A 25,377-nucleotide genomic window follows, 5' to 3' on the forward strand; every position below is an offset into this window, starting at 1 on the left:
TTCTGTCCAATATGCCATAAATAAATATCATAACATTGCACCTTTTGTACTTTTATCTTCTATCTATATTTCATACTACTCCCCTCCCTCTAACTCCTCTCCTCCCTCTACCTTCTTTCTCTCTCTTTCTCTCTCTCCCTCTTTCCTACTTCCCTCTTCCTCTCTCCTTTCTTTCTTTCTTATCATGGCTAGCTGATGAGAGCTAAACAGCTTGAAATATATGTATACTCGTCTCTATTTCTTTATCAGTTTTTTGCAACTTTGGATATGTTATTCTAATGCTACATCCTTGCCACGTATTTTTGTTGCTTGGGTCTACCATCTTTAATTTTCTGTTTTCTTCCAAATTAATTGCTATAGCTTATCTTTCATACATATTGTCTCTTGTAACTCTTTTCTTATTTATCCTTCAAGTCCATCCTGTTTATATTTTTAATTTTAAGCCATACTCAACCCTTTCCTCAATTTTTATCTTTACTCATTTACTCATACTTTATTTTTATGATTCATTTTATTTTATTCTGTCATTTCTAAATGCCCTAAATTTCTAATTTCAAATCTCCCTTATTACCCAATTTTTCTAATATTAGTTCATCCTCAATATTTAAACATATTCTAATCTTGCTGCTGTACATCCATCCATTGGCTGGTAACATTACCAACTTCCCAATATACTATAACCCACTAATCATCAACAATCTCTTCAACATGACATCAAATTTATGGATTACATAATCTTATACAAAAACCTTTGGAAATAATAATTATACAAATTGTATAACTTTCCAATAATAAATTCATCCTCAGACTTCAGTTTTCAAATTTTATAATATGTATCATACTTTACCAGTCTTATATAAAAACTTTATATAATAATTAATTATACGTAACTAATAATATTGATACAATTAAATGCAAAATAGTAATTCTAAAAATGTTATAACATTCCACCACCAGCCTTATATTAAAACTTTATACCCTACTTAATTATATGCAATTATCTACTATAATGTAAGGCATTTGATAAAGTAGACCATAACCTACTATTAGATAAAATAGAAAAATGTAGCAACACTACCAGATGGAGTTGAAACTGGCTGACCAAGCGCACTCAACGTGTAGTGCTCAATGGAACTGCGCCTACATGGAGGGAAGTATGCAATGGACTACCATAAAGCTCTGTTTTAGACCCCATACTATTCAACATCTCAATCAATGACTTGGAGGAGGGGTGTTAAATGGGGAACTCATCAAATTTGCAGATGACACCAAACTGGCAGGAATAGCCAACTCCAGAAGATAGGCTCACGATACAAAGGATCTTGACAAACTTGAACAATGGCCGCTAACAAAATGAAATTCAATGGTGAAAAAAGTAAGGTTCTACATTTAGGCAAGAAGAAAAAAAATGCACAGATATAATTTATGTAGTACCTTACTCAACAGTAGTAACTGTGAGGGGATCCTAGTGGGCAACCATTTAAATATGAACCAGAAGTGTGCAGCAGCTCCCAAAAAAGCCCACACAGTTCTAGACTACATCAACAGAGGGATAGAATCAAGATCATGTGAAGTGTTAATACCACTTTATAAGGCCTTGGTAAGGCCACACTTGGAATACTGCATTCATTTTTGGTCACCACAATGCAAAAAGTATGTTGAGACTCTAGAAAGAGTGCAGAGAGGAGCAACAAAGATGATTAGGGAACTGGAAGCTACAACATATGAAGAACAGTTGCTGGAACTGGGCCTGGCTAGTTTAATGAAAGAGACTGAACACTGCCACTCCCCATAAGCCAAAAATCCCTTTGTCATCCTTCCTCCATAACATTCCCACTCTGTAAGGAACCCAGGTTCTTTTGCCAGGAAGTGACATTTCATAAACAAACTATGGATTCTGCTCTTCTCCATTCTTCCTTTCTTCAACCTTGAAGGAAGAGAAAAGAGGCCTGGAGAGTGAATTTAATCTCCATCATAAACAAGACTGATCGTCCACTGGAAATGTGACATAAGATAGCCTTTTATATATGTTTTTTTTAAAAAAAACCACTATCTTCTGGTGAATTTGAAGTAGAGAAGACCTTCGGCTGTTGGAGAGAATGGGATGGTCTTGAATCAGCTGCCTTGCAAGATCCTCACTTTGTTCTACCCAGTTGGCTGGCGACATTTCAGCAACACCTTAAAGCAGGATGGGGATTGTGTAACTGCAAAGTATGGGGTGAAATCGGGAGCTTGGGATTTATCTGGCCACAATAGCTGAAAGTTCCTGACAATACTGCTGAAGAGGAGGAAGAGCTCCATCCGTGCCAGGATTTCCCCCAAGCAGATTCTTGGTCCTGGAAAGATAAAATGAAAGAAAGAGAGGGAATCCAGACAGCTTAGGAGTCAGACACCTGTTTATTTATTTATTTAATTTATTTATTCGATTTTTATGCCGCCCCTCTCCTTAGACTCAGGGCGGCTTACAACATGTTAGCAATAGCACTTTTTAACAGAACAAGCCTATTGCCCCCACAATCCAGATCCTCATTTGACCCACCTCGGAAGGATGGAAGGCTGAGTCAACCTTGAGCCGGTGATGAGATTTGAACTGCTGACCTTCAGATCTACAGTCAGCTTCAGTGGCCTGCAGTACAGCACTCTACCTGCTGCGCCACCCCAGCTCTTTAGCAACCTGTTGCAATTCCTAGACTTGTTCAGTTCTCTACAGCAGTGTTTCCTAACCTTGGCAACTTGAAGATATTTGGACTTCAACTCCCAGAATTCCCCAGCCAGCAGGGAAGTCCAAATATCTTCAAGTTGCCAAGGTTGGGAAACACTGCTCTACAGTATGATCCAAAGTCTCATGACAGTTCCTGAATTGAAATGCTCAGTGATTATGATCACATTTAATGAAGCTTTTTAAGTCTTCAAAGAGGGGCGGCATACAAAGCCAATAAATTATTATTGTTGTTGTTGTTGTTGTTGTTGTTGTTGTTATTATTATTATAAAAAAGGCCTGAAAATCTAGTCTAATCGTTAAACTCATGCTATCGCTTACCATACTTTTTGGAATATAAGACAGACTTTCCTCCTCCCCTAAAAGAGGGTAGAAATGTCAGTGTGTTTTATGCACGGAATACAGCCACTTTGGGCCTCCAAAACCCACTCCCCACACATCCTGTTTTTGGGGAAAATGGGCCTATTTTTACTCAAGAAACTAAAGAGGTCTTTGACTTTGACTTGAATGTTGTGAATTCAGTCATGGGGTTGGGGGAGAATGGAATGGTTGACTGACTGAACGAAGTGTGCATGATATATTGGGCCAAATTGCAAATGTCCCAGAAATAAATTCAGCAGAGATAAAAGACTCAACTTCCAAAATCTCTCCTCTCTCTTCACTCTTTCCTCTCTCCCTTCAGTTCCTGTTTTCATCATTCCTGATTCTGGCCAGGGGTAGGTTCCTCCCAGTTTGGACCAGATCACCCAAACCGTTAGCGACCCGCTGGTGATGTGACGATGGGTGTCACAGATCCAGTTTGGTCGATGCTGGTCCATGGGTTCTGCCATCTTTTGTTTGGAATTTTTGGCAATTTCCCCCTTCTTCAGATGGTTTCTCCATTTGAAAAAGAGCTTACACGCCCTCCCCCAGGTTCATACTGATCTTTATTTCTTCGCCCAAAGCACAGCTGATCAGCTCCTCAACTGTGTTTCGGGCTGAATCCTGCTTCTGAGCATGCGCAGAAGCAAAAATGCACGAGGGAGCGCATATGTGTGAAATCTCATGATGTAAACCGGTGGTGAAGGTAAGTGGAACCCACCCTTGATCCTGATCCAAGAGTTCAGATACATAACCAGTATTGGGTTACTACCAGTATGGATAAGGGCAGTGAATTGGTAGTGAAATAGAATTGCGTACGCAGGTTTGCCTTTGCTGTGGGCACATACTTGTGTCATGCGCAGAAGCAAAATCTACCTGGGGCGCATAAGTACACCTGCATCAGAACAAGTATATGTGTGTGAGAGAGGGGGGTGGGAGAGATCAAATCAGGTAGCGAGAGATGGAGAACTAGAGAGAGAATAATTCACCTGCTGAAAATGGCAAGAAGGCTTCCGGCTTCACAAAGTCTCCCTCTTCATTCAGGAAGTTGGAGGGGTTGAACTCGTTGGGGAACTTCCACTGGGATTCATCATGATGGGCAGACTGGATATTGACCAAAACCATGGTGTCCTGCAGAAGTCAAAACAAACAGGTCACCTTGAAGAAAACTCTTGTTGTTGGACATGGTTCTGGACAAATGAGCCCATTGGAGGTGTGGTTGAAGGACAGCAGATGAGGGTGAGAAGGAACAAGGGGGAGATCTGAACATTGCTAAACTGAGTATTTGGAAAAGAGGAGGGAGGGAGCAAGGCAGCAGATGTTGTCACCACGAGCTACTCCCCACCAATCCTAACTAAGAATGGCTCAGATGTCAGAAACTGGTCTTGTTGAAAAGTCTTCATTGAAGTGTCTTCTTTCCACATCAAATATCAGGATGTCCCTCAATTTCTTACTCTGAGAGAGTGAGGGGAGGGAGGAGGAGGGAGAGAGACTGACTGACCGACTGACTGACTGACTGACAGACAGACATACAGATAGGTAATGTTATAGAGATGATAAAGACAGATATAGAGTAGATAGAACTAGAGATGTTATAGACAGATGTTATAGTGATAAATAAGACAAATGATAGTGATAAATAGATAAATACACTTTATAGAGATATAGACACACCAACACACACAGGGGGAGGGGAAGGCAGGCAGACAGACAGACATCAATCTCTCCCATCAGACAACTACAGATTTGCCCGGAGAACACTACACCATTTCCAACACCAGCACCACACTGTTCCCACTCAAAGGTTTCCACCTTTACCTTAGGAATTTTGTATCCAAAAAGTTGCACATCCTTAATGCTTTTACGAGCTACTCCAAGCGGAACTGTACTTGACAGGCGTTGGATTTCATGAATGACAGCATTTGTGTAGGGCAACCTCACACGATCCTCACAGTCCACTTTTGCCTTGTTTCCCAGAACTGTGTCTATTTCCTTCCAGCACTTCTCTGGGGAACAAGCAGCACAGTTACCTTCTGGAAAGCATTTCATTGACTTTAGGTAGACATCAATTTGCTGCCTGAACATGTACTGTATACAGAGGACTGAATTTCCTGCCACAATACTAACTTCCTTCTTTCCCATTTTATCTAATTTTATTTCCCAATTTCATTATAAATATTACTATTTCTACTAAAAGGCACCGTTTCCCAATTCTGTACCTTGGATCTCTGGAAAGGCCACCAAATAGAGGACTGCCCACTGTAGCGTTACAGATGTTGTCTCTGTTCCAGCAATGAGAAGGTCAAACAATAAGACTCGTAGTTGCTCTTCTTCAAAACTTGAACCTTTCCTCTCTGGCTTTTGATAGTTAAAACAAAGAATGGAAACAGGATTTTTACCACCTATGTATTCAAGGGAAAGGAAGAAGGGAAGGGGAGAGGAGAGGAGAGGAGAGGAGGGGAGAGGGAAGGGAGAGGAGGAAAGGAAATGAGAGGAGAGGGGAGAGGAGAAGACGGGAAGGGAGGGAAGGAAGGGGAAAAGAAAGGAAAGGAAAGGAGAGGAGAAGACAGGGGAGGGGAAAAGAAAAGAAAGGAAAGTAAGAAGGAAGACTTTATTCTGAAAAGTATCACTAAAAAGGAAAAGGAAGCAGGAGGAGGAGGAGTAAGCAAGCAAGCAAAATAGCATCAAATCTTCAAATGTCCACGTTTCTCCATCAATTCATCAGGGCAAAAACAGTTCAGGAATTTCATGATGAAAAAGAAGTGTCACCACAGCTTCCTGACTGGGGAGTTCAGGGAGTTGAAGTCTATTTGTCTCAGACTTGTGAAGGGTAAGGAACTCTGCTCTGCAAGGACTCTAGACAGATTTTCATTGAAATGATTTTGAAGAAATTTCCAGGCAGGGAGTGGGGTTTCTGCTTACTGTTGCTTCTTTCAGACAAGGACCCAAAAACTCCTCCCAGGTTGTTGTTGTTGTTGTTGTTGTTGTTATTATTATTATTATTATTTATTAAATTTGTATGCCACCCTTATATAGATAGTAGTTTTGTGCTACTTACTATCTATACAATATATTGCACTATTAGCTAAGTTTGGATACTTATTCCTTTTTTTAACAATATTTTCAATTATATTCTACTAGTTCTTATTTATATGTAGAACTTATTAAATTCATAGTTTTTGGGAGTAAGAGGGGGGATTTATATGGATGGGAGAAATAAAGAGAGATAATGGATGGATGCATCCATACATCCATCATCTCTCTTTATCTTTCCCATCCATATAAATCCCCCCTCTCACTCCAAAAAGCTATGAATTTAATAAGTTCTACATATAGGTGATTGATAGATGGATGATAGATGGATATGGATGGATAGATGATAGACGATAGATGATAGATATATAGATAGACAGTTGATCAATGGGTAATGCATGTAACAATCTTCAATATGCATTTACAGGGCTTTCAAATTTTTCGGGCTGATCGGAATGCAGAATTATCAGGGGGAGGGGAAGGAGGAGGCTTATGTATATATATCAACAACAGCTGGTCTCAAGACATCACCGTTATACAAACATTGTGTGATGAAAACTTGGAGTCTTTAATTATTAATTGCAAACCCTTTTATTCTCCTCGTGAGATTCATTCCTTCTTAATTTCCACAATTTACATCCCTCCCCAAGCATCTGTACAAAAGGCACTAAAACCCTAGCTGATCAGATTATGGAGGCTGAAGCCAAATACCCTGATTCACTGGCCATTATTTTGGGAGATTTTAACAAGGCAAACTTAAGAGATGAGCTACCAAAATACTTTCAACATGTAAATTGTCCCACCAGAGGCAATAATATCTTAGACCATTGTTACACAACTGTAAAAAATGCTTACAGGGCTTTACCAAGAGTAGCTGTGGGCCATTCTGATCATTGCATGATTCACCTTGTACCTGCTTACAAACAAAGATTTAAAGCCACAAAACCAATAATTAAATCAGTAAGGACTTGGACTGAGGAAGCAAAGTTAAAGCTACAGGCTTGCTTTGACTGCACAGACTGGAATATTTTTAAAGACACCTCTGCAGATCTAGATGAACTCACAGATATTGTAACATCATATGTCAGCTTCTGTGAAGACCTTTGTGTACCAACCAGGAACTTGCAAATATACAGTAATAATAAACCTTGGTTCACAGCCAAACTCAAGCAGTTATGTCATTCCAAAGAGGAAGCCTACAGAAAAGGTGATAGAATGCTGTACAATCAGGCCAGAAATATATTAACAAGGGAGATCAGAGCAGCAAAAAGGAACTACTCTGAAAAGCTAAAGAATCAATTCTCAACAAATGAACCAGCAAACATGTGGAAAACTCTCAAAAACATCACCTGTTACAGCAAACCACCTTCCCAAGCTGAAGGAGATCAGCAATTGGCAGATGACCTGAATGTGTTCTACTGCAGGTTTGAAAAGAAACCTCAACCACTTATCTGCACAACCTCCATCCCAGACACCCCAACAACAGCTAAATCTTCTACAACTGAACCCATCCCATTGGGTTTACAACCCCTAGTGATCACAAAAAAGGAAGTGAAAGATCTATTTCTCAGACAGAAACCTGGAAAAGCACCAGGCCCAGACAAGATAACTCCTTCTTGCTTGAAAGTCTGTGCTGACCAATTGGCCCCCATCTTTACCCAAATCTTCAACAAATCACTAGAGTTGTGCTATGTTCCTTCCTGCTTCAAACGCTCAACTATCATCCCAGTGCCAAAGAAGCCCTCCATCAAGGAACTGAATGACTACAGACCAGTTGCTCTAACATCTGTAGTTATTAAAACCTTTGAAAGGTTAGTGATGTTTCACTTGAAAACCATCACGGATCCACTGTTAGACCCCCTGCAATTTGCATACCGAGCAAATAGATCAACAGATGATGCTGTTAATATGGCTCTACACTACATCCTTCAACATCTTGAATCTCCAATGACCTACGCTAGGGTCCTCTTTGTGGACTTCAGTTCAGCATTCAATACGATCATACCAGACATTCTCTTAACCAAACTAAATCAGCTAGCAGTACCTGAACACACTTGTAAGTGGATCACAAGTTTCCTAACAGACAGGAAGCAGCAGGTGAAGCTAGGAAAAATCACATCAGATACATGTACAATTAGCACAGGTGCCCCCCAAGGCTGTGTACTCTCACCACTTCTCTTCTCTCTATACACTAATGACTGCATCTCAAACGATCCGTTAAACTACTGAAGTTTGCAGATGATACAACAGTGATCGGACTCATTCGAGACAATGATGAATCCGCATACAGACGGGAAGTTGAACAACTATCCTTATGGTGTGACCAGAACAATCTAGAACTGAATACACTCAAAACCGTAGAAATGGTGGTAGACTTTAAGAGAAACCCTTCCACCCTTCCACCTCTCACAATACTAGACAACACAGTATCAACAGTAGAGACCTTCAAATTTCTAGGTTCTATCATATCTCAAGATCTAAAATGGTCACCTAACATCAAAAACATCATCAAAAAAGCACAACAAAGAATGTTCTTTCTGCGCCAGCTCAGGAAGCTCAAACTGCCCAAGGAGCTGCTGATACAGTTCTACAGAGGAATCATTGAGTCTGTCATCTGCACCTCTATAACTGTCTGGTTTGGTGCTGCAACCCAACAGGACCGACACAGACTTCAGAGGATAATCAGAACTGCAGAAAAAACAATTGCTGCCAACCTGCCTTCCATTGAGGACCTGTATACTGCACGAGTCAAAAAGAGGGCGGGGAAAATATTTACTGACCCCTCACATCCTGGACACAAATTGTTTCAACTCCTACCCTCAAAACGTCGCTACAGAGCACTGCACACCAAGACAACTAGACACAAGAACAGTTTTTTTCCGAACGCCATCACTCTACTAAACAAATAATTCCCTCAACACTGTCAGACTTTCTACTAAATCTGCACTTCTATTCTACTAGTTTTTCTCATCATTCCTTTCACCCATTTCCTCCCATGTTGACTGTATGACTGTAACTTGTTGCTTATATCCTAAGATTTTTATTAATATTGCTTCTTCATTGCTTATTTGACCCCTATGACAATCATTAAGTGTTGTACCACATGATTCTTGACAAATGTATATTTTATTTTATGTACGCTGAGAGCATATGCACCAGGACAAATTCCTTGTGTGTCCAATCACACTTGGCCAATAAAATTCTATTCTATTCTATTCTATTCTATTAGATATTTTGTCATATCTGGCTTTATGGCTCAATTAAACTGATTTTATTTCATTCAGGGGCCACCAACACAAGAGAGATACTGCAAGATAGATAGAAAAGTCTTGAAAATATTAGTGAATAGGTTCACATATTGCAGAAGAACCAATTTGGACTTCTGGCTTTGAGTTCCTTTCGGTAGGTTTATAGCTGTTCGTTTATAATATTTATAGCATAATATTTATACCTGTGTATTGTCTGGAATTCAGATTCAAAGGATTTGATTTTAATAGAGAATGTTCACTTTGCTACATTTACAGAACAAGCTAAGCAAAGGCCCATAGCAGGACCCAAATATTTTAATCATATTTCCTTCCCCCTGGAAGGAAAATACATACACTGCATAAATTCCAAAAGAGTCACACTGAATTTTTTTAAACAGAAACATACACACACCCAAGAAGTTTGTGATTTTTTAAATACCAGGCTAAATTACAGCCATATGTCAAAGAATTTTTGAATTTGTACAACTTGTTATGTCAGAGAAAAAGATGTGGGAAGAAAATATATTATGTATTACAGAAATAATAGAAGAGAAAATATAGAAATAAAATATAACTATGAGAGAATAGCAGAAAAGATATAGGGATAGAAGACAAGATATAGGAGATATAGGAGAGACTATAGGACAGGGGACAGTAGGCACTCTGGTGCACTTATATACGCCCCTTACTGACCTCTTAGGAATCTGGTGAGGTCAACCATGGATAGTCTAAGGGTAAAGTGTTGGGGGTTAGGGGATGATACTAAAGAATCCGGTAGTGAGTTCCACGCTTCGACAACTCGATTACTAAAGTCGTATTTTTTACAGTCAAGTTTGGAGCACACACAAGTCTGTTGTGTGCTCTTGTGTTGTTGTGGTTGAAGCTGAAGTAGTCATTGACAGGCAGGACGTTGCAGCATATGATCTTGTGGGCAATACTTAGATCATGTTTGCGGCATCATAGTTCTAAGCTTTCTAGACCCAGGATTGTAAGTCTAGTTTCATAGGGTGTTCTGTTTTGGGTAGAGGAGTGCAGGGCTCTTCTGGTGAAGTATCTGGTGAAATATCTCGAGGGTATTAATGTCAGAAATGCGTATATATAATATATATTGTATTGTAACAATACGTACATATTGTATGTATGTGTATGTATGTATGTATGTATGTACAAACACAAATCAAAAACAAGACTAAGAAATCTACCTTCTGAATTTCTTCTAAATATGCATCAACGAAATCCCGAGGTTCTCCAGGAATCAAGGTTGCCTTGTGTTCCTCCATTTCCTTTTCAATCAAAGCAAACATTTTACGAGCATTTGTTAGTATCTTCTGATGGGGCAGGGGAAGCCTTCGCACCAAGGGCACAGCATTGAAAAGCTGCCAACAAACAGAAGAAAAGGCAAAATTGCTTAATTGGATCATGTCGGAGTCTTCTTTGCAGGATATATTGGAAGAGAAAAGAAAATCTCTAAAGGCTTCGTAGAAATATCTCCCACAATTTTGATAGGGAGTCCAATGTTTAGATCAGTGTTTCCCAACCTTGGCAACTTGAAGCTATTTGGACTTCAACTCCCAGAATTCCCCAGCCAGAAGATGCTGGCTGGGGAATTCTGGGAGTTGAAGTCCAAATATCTTCAAGTTGCCAAGGTTGGGAAACACTGGTTTAGATACACTGAAATTTATTATACCCAATTCAGAGCCACTACATTGGATAGAGCCTGGGTGGTGTAGTGGTTAGAGCGCAGTGTTGCAGGCTACTTCTGCTGGTCACCGGCTGCCAGCAGTTGGGCAGATAAGTATGAAGCATGCGCAGAAGCAAAAAAATCCAGCAAAAATCGCCAACATCTCATTCGCACAAGCATCCTCACACAAGATTTCTCTTGCTGTGTTTGCATGCACTGGGCGCACTGGGGGCATGCAGCTATACATACATCCCGGAACTTCCTATCGGGACAGAACACCTAAGCGCATCGGCGGCTGTCCAGCACTGACCAAGGCCCAAGGTCCTGCTGGCAGTCTGACGTTTTGATGGATCAGGTCCAGCAGGCTTTTCAGGAAATGGCTGTCATATTCGAAACGTTTCCCAAATATTACGGTGGAAAGTATGTTGGCGACCGCACTGTCGATGAACTCATAAGGGTCAAAGGGCAGCCCTGCAGAATAAAATGAAAGAGATCGCTCTAGATCAGGGATGGGCGATTAATGTTTGCAAGAGACCACATGAGAACTTAGGACAGTTGTAAATCCACATTTAAAAAGCTTCTAGTTCCATGATGGCGAAACTATGGCACGCATGCCATATCTGAGGGAATGCAAGGTGTTGCCCTATGTCAGCTCCAGCGCGTATGTACACACCAGCCAGCTGATTTTCAGCCTTTTGAAGGGTGGGAGGGAGGCCGTTTTTATTTATATATTTTATTTGTCTATTTGATTTTTATGCCGCCCTTCTCCTTAGACTCAGGGCGGCTTACAACATGTTAGCAATAGCACTTTTTTTAACAGAGCCAGCACATTGCCCCCACAATCCGCATCCTCATTTTACCCAGGATGGAAGGCTGAGTTAACCTTGAGCCGGTGATGGGATCTGAACCGCTGACCTACAGATCTACAGTCAGCTTCAGTGGCCTGCAGTACCGCACTCTACCTGCTGCGCCACCCCAGCTCTTTTGCTCTCTCCAGGCTTCAGGAAAGCTTCTGGAGGCTCTGGATGGTGAAAAATGGACCCAACTGGCCTACCGATAGTTCGGAAATGAATATGCCTATTGGGTCTGTTTTTCTCCATCACCGGGCTTCAAGAAAGCCTCCGCATGCACAAGGGGGCAGCATAGGGGGAGGGTTGTGTGCACATGTGCGGAGGGAGGACATTGCATTATAGGTGTGGGCATGTGCGGACACCCTTTTGGCACCCGAGCAAAAAAAGGGTTGACCATCACTTCAAGTGGTTCTCTGTTAGAGACCAACTCTCTACTCCAGTGTTGGCAAACCTTTCCAGCACCGAGTGCCAAAATGGGAGTCCGTGCAGGGGGAAGGGAGCGCCAGAAACAGGAAGAGCAGTTCCCTGGTGCGCATATGCACTCCTGGAGGCTAAGCTTCTGGTTTCTGGTGTGTGCATACATGCTGGTCTTCTGGTTTCTGGAATGCATGTGCACACAAAGATGAGTTGGCCAATGCACATGCATGCGCTGGAAACCAGAACATCAGCTTCCCAGCATGCGCATCTGTGCCAAGGAACTGATATTCCTGTTTTTGGTGCTCATGCACACCGGAACCCAGAAGAGCAACGGGCGATGGCTGGCATGACTGAGGAGTTGGCTCTGCGTGCCACTTCCAGCACATATGCCATGGGTTCGACATCACTGCTCTATTCCGTTTTAGGCTTATGTCACGACTACAGAAGACTTTTTTTCATGTTGAAGAATGCTGTTCAAGCTTTGTCTGTCCTTGTCTTCTCTCCTTTTGCGTCCATGCACCAATCCTGGGGCTACCTTTGAAAAGTGTTCGGAAACTTCAGATCGTGCAGAATGCAGCTGCGAGAGCAGTCATGGGCTTACCCAGGTATGCCCATGTTTCACCATCACTCCGCAGTCTGCATTGGCTGCCGATCAGTTTCCGGTCACAATTCAAAGTGTTGGTTATGACCTTTAAAGCCCTTCATGGCACTGGACCAGAATATCTCCGAGACCGCCTTCTGCCGCATGAATCCCAGCGACCGATTCGGTCCCACAGAGTGGGCCTCCTCCGGGTCCCGTCAACTAAACAATGCCGGTTGGCGGGCCCCAGGGGGAGAGCCTTCTCTGTGGCGGCACCGGCCCTCTGGAACCAACTCCCCCCGGAGATCAGAACTGCCCCTACTCTTCCTGCCTTCCGTAAACTCCTCAAAACCCACCTTTGCCGTCAGGCATGGGGAAACTAAACATCTCCCCCTGGGCACGTTGAAGTTATATATGGTATGCCTGTATGTGTGTATGTTAGTATAGGGGATTTTCTTAAACTTATAATATTTTAATTAATTGGATTGTATTGGATTGTTTTTCACTTGTTGTGAGCCGCCCCGAGTCTTCGGAGAGGGGCGGCATACAAATCCAAATAATAAATAAATAAAATAAATAAACTTTGAGGTCAACTATGTTCTACGGAAAAGGGAGCAGCCCAAAGAAACAGTACAAGTGCACTAGAGTGCCTTCCGTCCCTTGTCCTATTGCTCTCCTATATCTCCTATACCTTTCTTCTATTCCTATATCTCTTCTTCTATTCTTTCATTGATATGTTCTATTACTATATCTTCTTTTCTATTATTTCTTAGATATATTTTACTATGAGTATCTCCTCTATAACCTTCATCATGTATTTTACTATGTGTATATAGATATATACCCACTAAAACCCTCATAGTGTATTGGACGAAATAAATAAATAAAATAAAATAAATTCCCAACCATCCTCTCCCAGGAGAGCTTACTCATCTTCTCGGTAAAAGCCTGGCTCAAATAAGATGCCTCCTCCAGGATCCTTTCCTCCATCCGATTTTTTCCCACGCCGAAGTTTCTGAAAAGCATCAGCGAGAACCTTCTTTGCTCCTTCCACACGTCACCATAAGGCTGTGCGATGATGCCTGTCAAGTCAAAGATTGATACAGGTAAATTTAACAAGGAAGATACACATTTAATTGTTCGTGTGATTACAGCACCTAGACTTGGCATTTGCACAAAAATGGAAGGCAACAAAAATTCCTTCAGAAGGAGAAAACATTATGCAAGTTTTGGACTGTGCAGAGATGAATAGACCGACAATAAAAATTAAAGACAAAGAAGACACAGAATATTATAAAGTATGGGTGAAATTTTATGATTGGATAGAAAATGAATATACATAGATGTTAAATTAGAATGACTATAAAAGAAGAAAATGGTGAGTGAATGGTGGTAGACCAAGATGACAAAATTAGATTTATTTATTTATTTGATTTTTATGCCGCCCTTCTCCCTAGACTCAGGGCGGCTTACAACATGTTAGCAATAGCACTTTTTAACAGAGTCAGCATATTGCCCCCACAATCCGGGTCCTCATTTTACCCACCTCGGAAGGATGGAAGGCTGAGTCAACCTTGAGCTGGTGATGAGATCTGAACCGCTGACCTGCAGATCTACAGTCAGCTTCAGTGGCCTGCAGTACAGCACTCTACCTGCTGCGCCACCCCGGCTCTGTTGAGCATTAGGTAAATACACTGCTCAAAAAAATAAATAAAGGGAGCACTTACACAACAGGTTATGACCTATAAAGCCCTTCATGGCACTGGACCAGAATATCTCCGGGACTGCCTTCTGCCGCACGAATCCCAGCGACCAGTTAGGTCCCACAGAGTTGGCCTTCTCCGGGTCCCGTCAACTAAACAATGTCGGTTGGCGGGGCCTAGGGGAAGAGCCTTCTCTGTGGCGGCCCCGACCCTTTGGAACCAACTCCCCCCAGATATCAGAGTTGCCCCCACCCTCCTAGCCTTTCGTAAGCTCCTTAAAACCCACCTCTGTTGTCAGGCATGGGGGAATTGACATGTTCCTTCTCCCTAGGCTTATAAAATTTATGTATGGTACCCTAGTGTGTATGATTGGTTTTAACTTGTGGGGTTTTTAAAATTAATTTAAATATTGGATTTGTTGTACATTGTGTTGCTGTTGCTGTGAGCCGCCCCGAGTCTGCGGAGAGGGGCGGCATACAAATCTGATTAAACTTAAACTTAAACTTAAACAATATAACTCCAAGTAAATCAAACTTCTGTGAAATCAAATTGTCCACTTAGGAAGCAACACTGATTGACATTCAATTTCGCATGCGGGTGTTCACACATTCAACTTTGTACAGAACAAAGTATTCAATGAGAATATTTCATTCATTCAGATCTAGGGTGTGTTCTTTGAGTGTTCCCTTTATTTTTTTTGAGCTGTATAGCATACGCCTAAAATAAAGAATTGTATGTATAGAAATGATTCAAAATAACAAATTTAGAAGAGACACTGACAGTTTTAGTGTGTATGGGAACAAGTTGTCAGTCTGTTAAACAAGAGATGAACTAGGATAAGAATCACTCAGGGAAAGGGAAAGAAGGAGAAAGAGGAAGTAGAAAGGTGAAGGGAGAAGAGAAGGGGTGGAGGGAAGGGGGAAAGAAGGAGTAAGAAGGTAGAGGGAAGAGGGGCGTACATAAGTGCACTGGTCTGCCTTTCGTCCCCTGTCCAATTGTCTTTCCTTTCTTTCACCTATCTTATATATTCTCTTCCTTTCATATATCCTCTCCTCTAAGTTCACTTTCACCCTCATTTATATTACCACATGTCTATTTTTCTTCCTATGCATTTGTGTATTGGACAAATGAATGAATGAATGAATGAATGAATGAATGAATGAATAAATAAATAAATAAATAAATAAATAAATAAATACATAAATACATAAATACATAAATACATAAATACATAAATACATAAATACATAAATACATAAATACATAAATACATAAATACATAAATACATAAATAAATAGATGGAGAAAGAGGGAGGGGAGTGTAAAGAAATGAAAAACAACAAAGTAATGAACAGTAATATAAAATAGGTGCAAAATAGGATATTGCTTTAAGAATGATTGATAAAAATGTATGATTGTGTATTTTATTGACATATTCCAAGGTATATGCATTGAAAAGTATATGAAAATTATGGAGAAAACAATAAATTACAAAAAAAAAAAGATTGACACAGGTAGTCCTTGACTTGCAGCCACATCTGAGCCCAAGTGAGACAGTGGGTAAGTGAGTTTGGCTCCGTTTTGCAACCTTCCTGGCCAAGAGAATCAGAGCAGCTGTAGGTGAACCATGCAGCTGTCGAGCAAATGTGGCTTCCCCGTTGGCTTTGCTTCTCAGAAGGTGGCAAAAAGTTGTGGGAAGAAATATCCATCTGGGTTCAGTTGCAAGTGAGGAGAAACACTGGGAACATGGGGAAAGCAAAAGAATGGCGAGAAAACACCGAAATCTTGCAGCCGCGCGCATCCTAGCATGTGCAGGAAACAAATCTCACGCCGGGTGTATGCGCCTGGCCACTGGCCAGCTCCATTTCCACTACCCAGATGGCGTCCACCACCACCCCGTCCGGGCATCTGCCATCTCTGCCTAGAATATTTCATTCTTCTAGGAGAGGGGTGGGTGCTACAAGGTGCTACAATGTTGGGCATAGCTACTTGGCCAATAACCTGTTGGCCAGAGAGAGTTTTGCGCACACGGACGTTAACCCACCAAGTAGCCACGGTTAACCACATATACCTAATTGAGGTGTTCAATGAAACACAGCAGCAGGCTTTCTTGTAAAAATATATTTTACTTTCTCCTTATGAAACTGCTTCTCTAAATAAACTATCATACAATATGTGGAGACAGAATACTGTCAAGTCTATCGCTGGCAAACCATGATAAGACAAGGATGTGATATTCTGTAGGCACCAGACGTGACAATCCACAACACCACCTTTTCTAAAAAGACAAGACTTCCTCCTTGATCAACCCTGGATAGAAGAGTTACCCCAAAGGCTGCACGTAGGCAATGAATAACATGAATCACCTATGAGGCAATCATGAGACCATCCATGCATTGAACTAGCCAGTAAGATTCTATATTCTCTAATACCCAATGAGATGTAACTTGATGGCTAATAGATGATAATAAAAAGGGGTGCAAGGTTTTGTCCAGGATAATATGTGCCTTCCCCAACAACATGCATTCTTGCCTCTTGTCTCTTTGAATGACATCACAATACTAGTTGTTCTGTCGGGCTCTCTGGTAGACTCCTCCCAAAAATTCACAGATACAAATTTCAGACACACACACGTTTGAAAATTCAAAACAATGTTCTTTATAATGAAAATTCACTTAAACCAAGCCCTCTTTTGGGATAGCAAAGAGCACTGGTCTCCAAACAAACTGATAATTTGTACACGTCCCTTATCAGTTCTGTGATACTTAGCTTGCAGCTGTGAGGCAATTCACAGTCCTTCTTCTTTCACAAAGTGAAACACACTTTGCCCTGGTTTAGTTTCAAAGCGGGGGGAAAATCAAAGTCAGTAAAGCAGGCACGAAACACAGATAATCCTCCACAATGGCCAAACCCCACAGGCTGCTCTTTATAGCAGCCTCACTAATTACCACAGCCCCACCCAACCACAGGTGGCCTCATTTTCTTTGATAATAATCTCTCAGTTGTTGTTGCAGGAGCTGGGCCAGAGCTAACCACAACAACTAGTATATAACTCTTATTAAATCCACCGCTGCAACCACTAAGCACTAAGCACTAAACTACAAACCACTCTATACCATACTACTCTGTATCAAACCATTGTCTGTAACAAAGCACTCTGTAGCAAACCATACCCATGCAAGGGTGTTCCTCCTTATATAGGTTACAGCCAATCAGATTGCAGCACAATTAGCAAACCCATGATTACATGCTGATTATGGCTTACATCAGCCTCTCCTATGGTTACAAACCATTTACTTGCATTGTGATATTATCTTCAGAAATGAACTTATTTCTGACAGATCACACGTCCCTAAGACACTGCACCATAGAAATCTAATAAATTAAATCAAATCAAATCAAATTAAATATTAGTCAGTTGCCAAGCAACCCAATGTTGATCACAAGACCATGGGGATGCAGCAATGATAGTTAAGTGTGAAAAACCAACCTTAATTTTTCAGTGCCATTGGTCACTAAACAAACAGTTGTAAATCAGGGACTCCCTGTAATGATAAGTTAGCAAACAAACATCCAGTTTGAAACTTCCTTCTGATGAACCTATTCTAAAATGTCCACTGATCACTTCTCCTCTTACTTGAAAGTAAGTCATGTTGGCAGTCAGAGGAGAAAAGTAGAGGGGCACATTTGAGAACTGAAGTAGACCCGGAGGCAGGGTTTTGAGCAATCGGTACTTTTATTCAGCTCAGAGAATAAGTGACAGCTCAGCAAGGCAAGTGACAATTCAGCGAGTACCGACTGACTCTGCCTGGAGAAACCGCTCCTTTTATACATTTGCGGTTCCCGCCAAAGCTAGAGCCGACCGCGTCTGAGCCAATCAGGAGCGACTTCCTGCTTCGGCTCAGACAGCGCTGGAAAGAGGAACAAACTATTTACAGGAGTTACAAGGTAGCCATTTCGGATACAACACCCCTCCCCTCATAGTTGGACACATCCATCAAGAAAGCCATGTGACAAAGTCGTCCAATCGGTGGGGCCTCCGAGGAGCTCGCGCTGACCTGCGCAGTTCAATTTCTCCTTCAACACTGACTGTGGAGGATGGCTCGCCGCTGTTCTCCCGGCGCGGCGGACTTGGCCTGGCGGGCCCCACGAAGGCTTCGGAGGACGAGGATGGCTCGGCGTCGCTGGATGGTTCCCCCTGGCCCGATAAGTCTCTTTGCGTGTTTCTCAACTCGGGCAATGTACTAAAGTCTGTTGAAGGGGGAGAGTCCATGTCAGCGGTTTGTGGCAATTGATTTTCTGTTCGCTTCCGAATGTGGTCTATGTGTCGTTTCCACAAACGACCATCCTCTAGTTTTACAATATAAGTTTTTGGTGCATTTTGCTTAACAACAATTCCCTTCATCCAGTTTACATTTCCATCAAAACTTTTTACATATACATTTTGTCCCAAATACATTTCTCTTTCAGGTTTTACACACATTTGGTTATTATTAACACAGAACCTTGGGTTTAACCTGTCTAGAGGTGACCTCAATTTTCTTCCCATCAATAACTCTGCAGGGCTTACATGTGTGTGCGAGTTAGGGGTAATGTGTTGGGTGAGTAAGAATTGGTCCAAGTTTTGTTGCACATCCCCAGGGCCTGACCTGCGCAACGCCTCCTTTGCCACCCGCACGTAACGTTCTGCCAATCCATTAGCCCAGGGCGAGTAAGGCGAGATGAGGGCATGTCTGACTCCTAGGCCATCTAGGAACAATTCGAATTGCCTGGCTGTTAGCTGTGGCCCATTGTCAGACACTAAGATATCTGGGCAACCATGGGATGCAAACAGTCTACTCAATACCTTAATGGTGGCACTTGTGGTTATGTTGTTCATTGCTATTATTTCCACCCATTTGGAGAAAGCATCAACTACTATTAAAAAATATTGGGACCCCACTGGGCCAGCAAAATCAATGTGGATTCTAGACCAAGGACCAGCAGGCTGTTCCCACTCAGCCGGGGTTGTTTTGGGGGGACTAGGCCGTGACTCTTGGCACGGGTCACACTTTGAAACCCAATTTTCAATATCAGCATCCAGCCCTGGCCACCATAGATGCCCCCTTGCCAGGCTCTTCATCCTGACAATCCCAGGATGACCCACATGTAACATTTTGAGTACCTTTTCCCTTAGGTTTTTAGGGATGATCACTCTATCTCCCCACAACAGGCAACCTTTAACATACGATAACTCAAGCCTTTTGTTTTTAAAATCACACAATTCAGGTTTCACAACATCATCTTGCCATCCCTTTAGAACACAGTTCACCACTTGTTTAAGGATTTGATCTTGCTGCGTGTGTGCAGCTACCTCTTTGGCTGTGGTTAGAGGGTTATCCTCGAGTTCTATCATTAACACATCTGTGGAAGGAACAGGGTCTTCCACTAAGTCTGCTATGGGGCACCTGCTGAGGCCATCTGCGTGATTGATTTCCTTTCCCCCTTTGTGGGTGAGCTCATATTGGTAGCCTGAGAGGAAAAGAGCCCATCTGATTAGTCTTGGAGACATAAAAGGTGGAGTGGGTTTGTTGGGGGCTAGCAGACCTAGTAGGGGCTTGTGGTCAGTGACCAGTTCAAAACTTCTTCCAAAAATATAATTGTGGAACTTCTTTACCCCTGCCACTAATGCTAGGGCCTCCTTGTCTAACTGGCTATAATTCCTCTCTGTGCTGGTCATGGTTCTTGAGAAAAATGCTATTGGGGCCTCTGTCTTATTAGGTAGAACGTGAGCTAGGACTCCTCCTATGCCGTACGGCGAAGCGTCGCACGTGAGCCTAATGGGTAGTGAAGCACTATATTGGACTACTACACTTTTCGAAGTTAATAAATCCTTTATTTGAGAGAAAGCTTCACGTTCAGTTTTCCCCCATGTCCAGCGGGCTTCCTTCTGGAGTAAACGATGGAGAGGCTCTGCTACTGTTGCCTTCTGCTTTAAAAAAACGGAATAAAAATTAAGGAGGCCCAAAAATGCCTGTAGCTCATTCTTATCTCGTGGTTCAGGGGCTTCTTTAATTGCTTTCAGCTTTTCTGTTGTGGGGTGGATGCCTTCTTTATCTATTTTATAACCAAGGAATTCTATACTGTTGGTTCCCCAGACACATTTATCAGGCTTGATTCTTAACCCTTTGTCCTGTAATCTCTTAAGCACTTCCCTTATTCTTTTGTTTACTTGTTCCTGGTTTTCCCCTGCAATTAAGATGTCATCAAAGTATGGAATGGCCCCATTTACCCCTGACAATAGGCGTTCCATAATGCTCTGGAATATTCCTGGGGCTATGCTTACCCCAAACTGTAACCTCGTGCATTTGAAAGCCCCCCTGTGCGTTACAATTGTCTGAGCGTTTGCTGTTTGTTCATCGACCGGAAGTTGCTGGTAAGCTTGCGCCAGGTCGATCTTTGCGAACCTTTTCCCCTCCCCCAGGGAGTGTAGCAGTTGTTGCACAACCGGGATGGGGTAGGGGTGTTGTTGGAGTGCCTTATTCAGGGTCGATTTGTAATCAGCGCAAACTCTTAAAGAACCATCTGGCTTCAGAGGTGTAACTATGGGAGTTTCCCATGGCCCCTGTTCCACAGGGACCAAAATACCTTGGCTAATGAGTTTATCCAGCTGTATGTCTAGTTTGGGGAGAAGCGGAAGGGGGACCCTGCGAGGTTTTAGTCTGATCGGTGGGACCTTGGGGTCAATAGAGAATGATATAGGGGGCCCCTTATACAATCCCAAGGTGGGGCTGAACACTTCAGGGAACTCTTTAACAAAGTTAGGCATATTATCACAGTTTACATTATACACACCCGAAATCTCGATCCCCAACGGTTCCATCCACGCTAACCCCAGAAGAGAGTGCTTGGCCCCCGTTACAATAAGCATTGGAAGGGTACATTTAACATTCTTGAATGCAATAGGTACATTTGCTGTTCCCAGGACCGAGATTATCCCCCCTTGGAAGTCTCTGATCACCAAAGAGGTTTGATTTAGGTCAGCCTTAGACACATTAGGCATATACAGTTTAAATTTTTCCCAGGGCATGATGGTATATCTAGAGCCCGTATCCAGCTCCATTGAGCAAGGCTGGTTATTTAGTAACAATGAGATAACAATTTTAGCCCCCTTTTTGGTTGCCGTGTTATTCACGGAAAATTGAGAGTTACCTCTATAGTAGTTGCGGTTAGCGGTTGAGTAGTTCCGTTGACCCGAGTTGCGGAACGGTGTCCTTTCTCGCGATTGGGGGGTCTGGTTTTGTGGTCGCTGGTATTGTGGCGTGGCGAAAGTTTCTTCCGGTGTTGTTGCTCTGCAAGCGATGGCGATGTGGCCTCTACGGTTGCAGCGGCGGCATGTAGCGTCTCGGAAAGGGCATCGATGGCGCTGGTGATTTCCCCGGCAGCCCGCGCAGGGGGCTGGGTGAGTAGCTCTAAGGTGTCTTGGCTGGTCTTGCACCAGGAGGCAGTTGTCCCCGCTGTGAGTTGGTTGGTTGAGGTCGTCTGATTCCACGGCGCTGGAAGATGCGGAGTCAATTTTGGCAATGAGTTCTCGCCTTCCGTGCTCTTTCAATTCTCTAGCCGCTGCGTCGGCTGCTTCTGCGGTTTGCGCTAGTTTAATCACGGTTTGTAGAGACGGCTCTTCTTCGGTGAGGAGTTTATTTCTCACTGTGCTGCTTTTCATGCCGAAAACCAAGGCGTCGGTGAGGCGAGCTTACGGGTCTTTAAACTTGCATTGGGCAAGTACCGTTCGAAGCCGCGTTGTAAACTGGTTGATCGACTCGGTTTCCTTCTGAGCCATCATGGAAAATTGATGCCGAAAAACCATGGCCGGTTTGGTCGGCTTGAAATGGTTCACTAGCTTTTCCTGTAGGACGTCCCACGCTACGGTTCTTGCTTGCTCCGGTTCGGTGAGAGTCTGGGCAAGTCCACGGATTTCTGCGCCGCAGTAATTAAGGAAAATAGCCCGTCTGCGATCGGCTTCGGCGTCCTGTATTCCCGCCGCCTCGAGGAAGATCTCGAAGGTGGTCATGTATTCGTCCCAGGTCGTTTTCTCGGGATTGAAGAGTTCCGGAGCCTGGCCGATCTGGACTTTGTTCATTTTGCACGCGATGTTCTTCCGTCCGTTCGTCGCCAGTGAAGTAGACCCGGAGGCAGGGTTTTGAGCAATCGGTACTTTTATTCAGCTCAGAGAATAAGTGACAGCTCAGCAAGGCAAGTGACAATTCAGCGAGTACCGACTGACTCTGCCTGGAGAAACCGCTCCTTTTATACATTTGCGGTTCCCGCCAAAGCTAGAGCCGCCCGCGTCTGAGCCAATCAGGAGCGACTTCCTGCTTCGGCTCAGACAGCGCTGGAAAGAGGAACAAACTATTTACAGGAGTTACAAGGTAGCCATTTCGGATACAACAAGAACAAAACCAAGAACTTGGAGAGGTAATTGAAAATTACACCGTTACCTTTTTTCTTAGTGATAATATCCATCAGGTAAAAGTCTGATCTCCCAGCAAATTCTGGGCCTTTTATCACGAAGACCTCTTTGGCTGAAGGAAATCCATGTGTTAAAACTACAGGTTTGCTTCCCACATAAAGAGAATAGACAGGACCATATTTTTTTGCAAACTGAAATGAAACAACAAGATGAGCAAAGAGTTACTAGGAAATCACTGAGCGCCAATTACTCAGAGTCTCCGGAGAGGGGCGGCATACAAGTCTAATAAATTATTATTAATTATTATTACTGCAAGGATATGACATTGCATCACCAAGTTGAACAAGTACCTGTAGCTTCATCAAGCTGCATTCTTCAAAGTGACCGGCTGTTACTCCATCTCTACTCAACTTGTAAGCATATTGTATGCAGAACATTCACTGGCCTACTTAGTAGGAATGTTGTACCATATTGTAGAGGGAAAAGGATTTGTTTATAATCCCTTCGCGACCTACTCTTCGATGACCGACAGGCACGAGCGAACCAGGAGCATTTCTGGCCTGATGTATATCCTTACATAGCTGGAATTTCTTTTCTTTTTTTACATAGGAATCAATCAATCAATTTATTAAGGAATATGGTGAAGTTTAACTAGCCACCAAAGATGTGTAAAAATTTGTAGAAATAAAAATAAATAAAGCTGCTTTTAATCAGTTTTGTTTTTCCATCTCTGTTCTGAATGTAATATTTAGAAGCACACGGTTGTAATTAAAGTTTAAAGTAATCTACTGATATTTACATTACAGCTTTTAGAACAAATCTAACGATAACTACAATTGATTTGGTTTTTAGGCTTAGTGACTTGAATTTTCAAATAGTGTCTGGTTTCGCAGAGCAAGTTCTCTTACTATGATGGGCAAAAAGTGATGACATATTGTTGGCTTTTTGACATAAGGCACTCTGATATGAATATGCCATACACACTTGCCTTATGTCAGATATCTGTGGCTCACCAGTGACTTGCAACAGATTAAAACATAACATTAAATGCTTACGTACAGTGATGGGCTGGCAAAATTTTTAGTGCCACACTGTGGGCGTGGCTTATTTTGTGGGTGTGGCTTGATGGTCACTGTGACTGAGTAGGAGCTGCTTGCCAGCCATGGGACTAGGTGGGAGTGGCTTGACAATCATGTGACCAGGGGTGGCTTAAAGATCATGTGGGCTGGGTGGGAGTGACTTACCAACCAAGATAAGTTTTCAAGTAGGTGCTTGGACTCTTTTTCAGTTGATTAAGCTACCTTATTTGAATAGCCACCAAAAGGACAAACAATAGACAGCATTATTTGTTGAGAAGCACAGTAACATTTTAAGGTTTTGTACTGAACTCACAAAGTTCAGTATGATAACAGATTAGGCAAGTAGCTCAATTTTCTTTCATTGCTCTAAACGTTCAGTTCTAGATAGTGATTAAAATGATTAAAGCGTTTATGGATATAAAAACATACTATTTAATTCTTTCCTATCTTAAAAGCAATTAAGGATCATACTAAAATACTTTTATTGTCCAAAGGACAATACTGCTTACGTAGCTGGAATTTCATCATGTGAGCCGCCCCGAGTCTTCGGAGAGGGGTGGCACACAAATCTAATAAATTGAATTGAATTGAATTGAATCATCTGCATAACATTCTCCCCATTTCTCCTCAATCGGCTGCAGGCTGCATTTTCAAGCACCCGCACAAACATTTCACAGGCAGCTAAACCACTTTCTTTTCTGCAAATCGCCTCCTCTACGTTTAATATAAAAGCAATCTTACCCGATCAAAGCCCTTCAGAGGGTCCCTCATATCGAACTGAAGCAGATTCCCAAGCAGGGGCAGCCTCCAGGGCCCAGGAGGAAAACCTTTGGGACGCTTGTTTTTCCAAAACCAGAAGAACAAGAGAGAAAGAACGATCAGCCAGCTAAAAACAGCCATAGTCTCCCTCCCTCCGTTCTCTGCCGCTGTATTTCTCTGCTGGCAAAAAGCCAAAGGGATGTTTATTCCCTCGAGGCTGGAGGAAAGATTGGATCATTGCACATTCAAAGTTGCAGCTGGGACCAGGGCTTTGTTGTTTTTCACATTCCATTTGTTGCTTTTCGTGCACTGCAGGGTAGAACAAGAAGCAATTAATGGAAACTAAATAAGGAGAGAAGTAATTTAGAACTAAGGAAAAATTTCCTGACAGCTAGAACAATTAATCCATGGAACGACTTGCCACCAGAAGTCCTGATCGCTCCAACACTGGAAGTTTTTAAGAAGAAATTGGACAACCATTTGTCTGAAATCGTGTAG

The 25,377-nt window shown here is 42.4% G+C and overlaps 1 protein-coding gene across 1 annotated transcript; it reads right to left on the reverse strand.

Moving 5' to 3' along the window:
• Positions 1–461: 461 nt before the first annotated feature.
• LOC139171951 (cytochrome P450 2J5-like) lies at positions 462–25,049 on the reverse strand. Its single transcript, XM_070760492.1, has 9 exons — positions 24,862–25,049; positions 23,070–23,232; positions 13,819–13,971; positions 11,352–11,512; positions 10,563–10,736; positions 5,299–5,437; positions 4,898–5,085; positions 4,069–4,210; positions 462–2,336 (listed from the first exon to the last, which is right to left on the reverse strand). Exons 1-9 carry the CDS (start codon positions 25,018–25,020, stop codon positions 2,146–2,148), a joined length of 1,470 nt encoding a protein of 489 aa, XP_070616593.1. The 5' UTR covers positions 25,021–25,049; the 3' UTR covers positions 462–2,145.
• Between the last annotated feature and the right edge of the window lie 328 nt (positions 25,050–25,377).

Source organism: Erythrolamprus reginae, chromosome 9, assembly GCF_031021105.1.
Source record: "Erythrolamprus reginae isolate rEryReg1 chromosome 9, rEryReg1.hap1, whole genome shotgun sequence".
Classification (NCBI taxonomy): domain Eukaryota; kingdom Metazoa; phylum Chordata; class Lepidosauria; order Squamata; family Dipsadidae; genus Erythrolamprus; species Erythrolamprus reginae.